Source organism: Arachis hypogaea, chromosome 8, assembly GCF_003086295.3.
Source record: "Arachis hypogaea cultivar Tifrunner chromosome 8, arahy.Tifrunner.gnm2.J5K5, whole genome shotgun sequence".
Lineage (NCBI taxonomy): Eukaryota > Viridiplantae > Streptophyta > Magnoliopsida > Fabales > Fabaceae > Arachis > Arachis hypogaea.
In genome coordinates, this window is record NC_092043.1 from 38,940,263 (window position 1) to 38,947,064 (window position 6,802).

Consider the following 6,802-nt stretch of genomic DNA (forward strand, 5'->3'; position numbering starts at 1 on the left):
TCGACGGGTTAGTGCGCTTGATTCTTTTTTCTTTTCGAAAAATAAAATTCATTAAAATTAATAAAAATTAATAATTAAAAAATCAAATATACAAATAAAAAATAATAAAATTATAATATAATTCTTTTTATTATCTTTTTTACTTTTTAATTTCAATAAAATTATTTAAAATAATATTTATTAATAAAATCACCTTTATTAGCATAATAAAAAACAATTTAGATTGTCCACTCAACCCACTGCTCACTTAACTTGACAAAATTTGTGTGTGTATAGAATACGATTTTGGAATTGGATCAAAAGCATCTTTAAACAACACTTTTATTTATGATTTTATCATTTTATGCTCACTACTAAGAATCGAAGCATCGTTCAAAATACAAATTTCATTTGGTATTTAATATTTATTTTTTCTTTCCTCTCCACTTCAAACTCTGAACTCAGGAATCTAACACAACTCATCGTCCTATTAATAAACTTTCAGTTGTATGAAATGTTACAAAAATTTAAATAAGTTATCAATATGGGGGAAAAGAATAATGAAATAGCATAGTAAGAAATTTCACTGCATATTATTCATGCATTTTTATTTTTAAAGTCATGGGGTACAAGTATATATTTTATTGATAACGCTCTCCACTTCCTAACTACTGCCACACATACTTTCCCCTATAATCTCATCTAATGACCACAACTAATAATAACTATAATAATAAATTAAAGTTTTGTCTACATGCACCCCTTTCACTGATTTCTATATATTATATATAGATAGAATGGTTAATAATCTCTCATAATCATGTTGATCTAGCTAGACTTGGATTTCCTTGTGACTCCAATTCTCATAAGAGCAACATAAGCTATAAACCTATAGAAAAACAGCATTGCTAGCAAAATCAATGAAGCCCTTAATTGACTCTCTCTATTATTAACGAACCCTAAACCCTTGATTCCAGGGTACTCATAAATCAAGCACTTACCCTTACCACATTTGTAAGTCTCACCTTCACGATACTGAGAAAATATAACGAGTTCGTTGGCGTAATATATGAAAGAAAGGTACTTCAACCATGCTATGAATTTGGGAACATTCTGGACAAAGAATCCACTTGTTATCATGAAGGTTAGCCCTATGACGGAGGCGAAGGTGGTGGCGACTTTGGTGTTCTGGACACAGGCGCCGAGAGCGAGTCCTATGCCTTGTGAGACCAACACAAGGGTGAGGATAGTGAGCAGCATGAAGATGAAGGCGGCGGCGGTAGCTTTCAGAGCTGCCATCCAGTAGGTTATAAGAATGGAAACGGTTGGGAGGACGAGTTCCATTGGAAGGTCTACCGTCATCTTGGCCATGAAGTATGAGGATAGTCTGTACATTCCGGAAGATCTTTCTTTCTCCAACATCACTCTTTCATCTGGGAACACGAAGATTGCTCTGTACAGCGGATAAAATGCCCAGAAACTTGATAAGAAGAATAGAAGTCCAAGCTGCAAATACATCATATAACATTTCAAATCTCGTTAATTAATAATTAGTTCCCATTAAAGAAAATGGATCATTTCTATTTTTTTTAACACTTGAAAAAATAAAGTGTGATCTCTCACCTTTAATTTTATAAATAAGACCAAAATTAAATAAAAAAAAATAATAAAAACTGAAATTAAACACTGAACATTATTTATTTTATTTTTTTACCGAAGAGGATCTATTCCCTCATTAAAGACTACATCTTATAATTGATATACAATACTTTAGAAATAATTAATATGTATACAAAAAATTAACAATTATTATAAAATATATATTAAAAATATATAAAAAAACAAAAAAATTGCACAAATATATCATAAATAATTTAATAATTATTTTTTTGTATGTATAGCACTTTTGTGACTAAATACATTAATTTGAGAATAACTTATATAACTTTATTTAGTAATATAAATTTGGTTTAATCAATCGGTTAGTTTTTATAATTTTATTAAATTTATAATTAAATTTTTATATTTTTTATTAATTTTTATATTATTTTTAATTTTGTATTGTAATTAAATTTTTATTAGTATAAAAAATATTAGAGTTAACAAATTATTTATCTACGAATTGAAAGTATCTACAATTAAAAATATAATTAGATCTTTAATCATATGTTTTTGAGAGAAATATTTTATTAATTTTACGTTTTTGACACGAAAATAACTTAATTATAAAATTAAAAATAAGTAAAGATCTAATTAAAAAAAATATAAGAATTTAATTATAAATTTGATAAAATTATAAAAAAATTAAACTTATAATTTTGTATGACACGTAAAATTCCATGATAAAATATAAAAGAACAAATAAAACCAAAAAATTTCAAAATGCTTATTGTTTTTTCTAGACATTATAAAGTATTTTATATTGTTATATAATTATATTTTTTTTTATAATTATTCACATAATTAAAATAAAAAATAATTATTTTTATTAATGACATTACATAATTGAATGTATATATAAAATTATTTTGTAATAAAAAATGCATCAAATTAAATTATTAATTATATTACCTGATCTTGCATGTGTGCGGTATCAGACTTGTACCACAATAGTCCTACAATGAAAGAAGTCAAGACGACCTGAACAATATTGAAGGAAGCGAATGCTTCGTGCTTTCTCTCTTTAAGGTCTCTTCTCAACAACACCGTGAATTGTTGCCACCAATTTGTAGGCCATTTTCCAAACCCTGCTGTGTTCTCAACTCTACTTGATGAGTTTCTATTCGTTTCTTGAACCATTTGCCTCAATTGGGAATCAGCGTTACAGCTCTTGTATGCCTGAATCAATTGTTGTTTGTCCACCACAACATCCTCGTTCAATTCGTTGGTGTATATCCCTGAATTTGCATTGTCAACAACATTAAATTGGTCAATTTTGACACTTGAGAATTTCAAAGCATGCCAAAGATTAACACAATTCATACTAATTTGGAGGTGACTTCTATGGTTAGTGCCTTTCGATACTCTAATTATATAATTATTATTAAAATTAAAGTCATCTTTTTTTATTTTTTGATGACACTATTTTTTTAAATTAAAAAACATAATTACCTTATTAGGAATTCATCTAAAGCATGTATTTCCAAGGTTAATTCAACAAAATATCACAAGACAAGCATCCAATTACATGAAGGATTAATTAATTAAGGAATAAAAAACGTACCATTAGCAAGATCCAAAAGGAAATCAGCAGGGTTCATGGCTAATGCTGGAGAAAATCCAACACTAGAGAAATAATCCAATGCCTCCGAACCCTTTCCAAAATAAACAGTGTTCCCTTCTGAAAGAAGCAACACCTTAGTGAACATATAGTACAACCTACTAGAAGGTTGGTGTATTGTCATCACAATAGTTCTTCCTCCTCTTGCAAGCTCAAACAAAGTTGACACAAGTCTTAATGCGGTAGTTGAATCCAAACCCGAGGTTGGTTCATCAAGGAACAACAAACTAGGGTTTATGAGCAATTCTTGACCAACACTAACCCTTTTTCTTTCTCCACCCGAAACCCCTCGTAGGCCGGGGCCTCCGACAATACTGTCTTTACACTTGACCAATCCAAGTTGGTTTATGACGACTTTTGCCAATGCCACCTTCTCCTCCTTGGCTACCGTGTTAGGTAGGCGGAGGAGAGCGGTGAAAACAAGGGTTTCAGTTACTGTCAAATGAGGGTGTAGGACATCGTCTTGCGTGACGAAGCCGGTGTTCCTCTTCATGGCATTGCTGAAGGGGTCTCCATTGTATGTTATCTTTCCTTTGAGGCGGCCGCCGAGACGGCCGCCCAATGCAGTCAGCAGTGTTGTCTTGCCACTTCCTGACGGACCTAACATTGCAAGGATCTCACCCGGTTGAACAATTCCTGATACTCCATTCAATATCACTTTGCGTTCTGATGCCTTTTTCTTCTTCTCCAATATTCCACCATTCTCAATCTTTATTTTGTACACAACATCTTCAAACTGTAAAATAACAATGTTAAAAAAAAAGGTAAAAACTCTGTGAGAACTATTAAATAAAAATTTAATCAAATCAATAAAATCATTTAACGACTATTAGTTATAAATTTCACGTAAAATTAACTGTATCTAAATTTTAATTTTAAAAAAATAAAAAAGAAAAGTTAATTACTGGTTGATCCTTATTGGCATACAGAATTTTTAAATAACAGGAAAAAGAAAATTTATAAAAAAAAGTTAGTCTAACAATTTTTATTATAACGTAATTATATATATTCCATAAATGTAATTATAAGAAAAAATAGTCTCCTTCTAGAAGGGCCCGTCCGTTTTCAAAATTATTGGAATAATAAAAATTTATTAAGCATTAAAGTATTTAACTTCAATTTTTTGAAAATCAATTTAAACATTTATTCAAAAATATATATAGATGCGAGTTATGGTGGAAAAGCAAAATTTGACCGCATTGAAAATATAATTTTATAGTGATAGTTATTAATTTTTGTGAATATTATTGTAATTAAAAAATTAATATCCAAATTTAAAACAAATAAAATTAGGCATGATATAATAATGTTGAAAAGGTTTTCAGTAAAATAAACTAATATATTGATTTCTAGATCAAATTTTTTATCTCATAAAAAAAATAAGATAACTACTAAATACATCATCAGCTCAAATCGTCCTAACTGACAAAAATATATTTATTTGCTTAGAAATATAAATACACTATGATTTAAAAAGAAAATAAGTTTTACTCTTAAAAAAAATCAATTAAAAAGAAAAAGAGTCTAATTAGACTCAAAAATTAACTTATAAATCACGTGAATTCAGTTAAAATTAAAATCAATTACTAATTTGAGCATTGTAATCAAAACAGAAATCAGTTATTAAAATAAGTTATCAATAGATTTTCGATGTGTGTGGTTTAAACACTAGTAATCAAAACAGAAAAAAGCTCCTTTCAGATATACTTTACTTAAAATTCGCAATGAGAAAAGGAAAAAGGAAAGGTCCATTTTTGAAATGCATGGAAAGAATAACAACCTAAGTCTTCTTTTTCTAACAACCAACCATACCTTGAGAGTCACCGGAGGATTTCTCTTGTGGAAGACATTGTTAGGCACTTCTTGATGATTAGTTTGAGATTCAATGTCCACCATCTCTCGTTCCATTACAACCTAATAAGCCTTTGATGAAGAAACTCCTTTTTTTGTGAATTTTGAGAGAAAATTAAAATAAATAAATTGTGCAAACAACAACACAAGAAATTAGAAGAGAAAGATGTATTCTCTCTTTTGCTCTTGTGTTTGTGGTTTACAACTGTGAATGTGAATATCCCTTAAATGCTACTGTTTTGCTATATATATAATCATGAAGGAAAGAAGCGGTGCATAATTCTTTATTTGTAATATAATACTAAAACTAATATATTTTTCCAAACAAAACTACTTTCCATTTTTTTCTCAATCGTATTAATATGGACTGTTAGAATATATTTAACATATTATATATTAATATAGTATTTAGATATATTTTAGATTAATTTTATATTTGTTTAGTTTAATGTTAAATTAATTTTAGTCATTATAATTAATTAATAAATATAAAATCAATTTGAGATATATTTAGATAATTTTTTTAAATAATTTTTAATATGAACAAAATGGAAAAAGGTCAGCTGAAAAAATGTGAACAAAATAAAAGAACGAGGGTTTTGCGTACATTGGATGCATGAATCTAAAAAGGAAGAGATGCTTTGAATTTGAAGAAAGACAAAACTAAACACATTTTCTTTTTTTGGTTAAGATTATTGGCAATTAATTAACTTTGTCTTGTTTTACTTTGTTTATATCATACGGGTGGCTAGAAAGCCACATTTTATGCCAACATCCAGGAATATATCTTAGTCTTATACTCTACTATTTGACTCATCCTATAGTAAGATATTTAGACCATTTTTAATAGGAAACTCATTTCAACTCTTTTATCTATTATAAAAATAATTTTACATTAACTTTTACATCATAAACAATAAATAAAAATTTAAAATATCTCTTTTTTTTATTAAAAAAAACTAACTTTAATTCCTATTGTGGTCTCACTTAATTAATTAATTAAAATATTTAAATTTAATGTAATTAATTTTTTAATAATATAATTTAAATATATAAATTTAAAAATTATTCACTATTAAGAGATATTAATATTAAATAAATTCATATATAATAATAATACCCAATATATAAATTGAGATTACATTCATTTGTAAAATTACTTAATACAAAAAAAATATAATTAAATTTTATTTAATTATTATAATTATTAATAAATTAATTACAATTTAATTATTATTTAAATAATTAATATAAATTATTAATTAAATAAAAATATAATTATTTAATATAATTAATTAAAATCTTATATAATTATTCATTTAAATAATAACTTGCCAAATTATTATTGGCTATACCAAATTCTCATTCAGAGATTTAGGGTCTGTTTGGAAAACACCAAGAAGTTATTTTTTTACTTTTGACTTATAAAAAATTATATTAATAGTGTTTGGTACAATTTTTTAGATAAATTTTTAATTTTTCAAAAAGTTATTTAAGAGCTTTTGATAAAGTTAAAAAATGTGACTTCTCCTATTTTCAAAAACTATTTTATCACTCCTATTTAATGCACAACTTTAAAATAAGAACTTTTATAATAACTTTTTCAACACAAAATAACTTATTTAAAAGTTGTTATTAATAAAAGTCCTTATATTTTAAACTTCTTTTTTCAAAAGAACTTATTTAAGAAGT

At 26.6% G+C, this 6,802-nt stretch overlaps 1 protein-coding gene across 1 annotated transcript; it reads right to left on the reverse strand.

Annotated features, from left to right (window-relative positions):
- Window positions 1–550: 550 nt before the first annotated feature.
- Window positions 551–5,311, reverse strand: LOC112707373 (ABC transporter G family member 9). Its single transcript, XM_025759082.3, has 4 exons — window positions 5,072–5,311; window positions 3,203–3,995; window positions 2,551–2,876; window positions 551–1,485 (listed from the first exon to the last, which is right to left on the reverse strand). The coding sequence occupies exons 1-4, from the start codon at window positions 5,165–5,167 to the stop codon at window positions 808–810; spliced, it is 1,893 nt and encodes a 630-aa protein (XP_025614867.1). The 5' UTR covers window positions 5,168–5,311; the 3' UTR covers window positions 551–807.
- Between the last annotated feature and the right edge of the window lie 1,491 nt (window positions 5,312–6,802).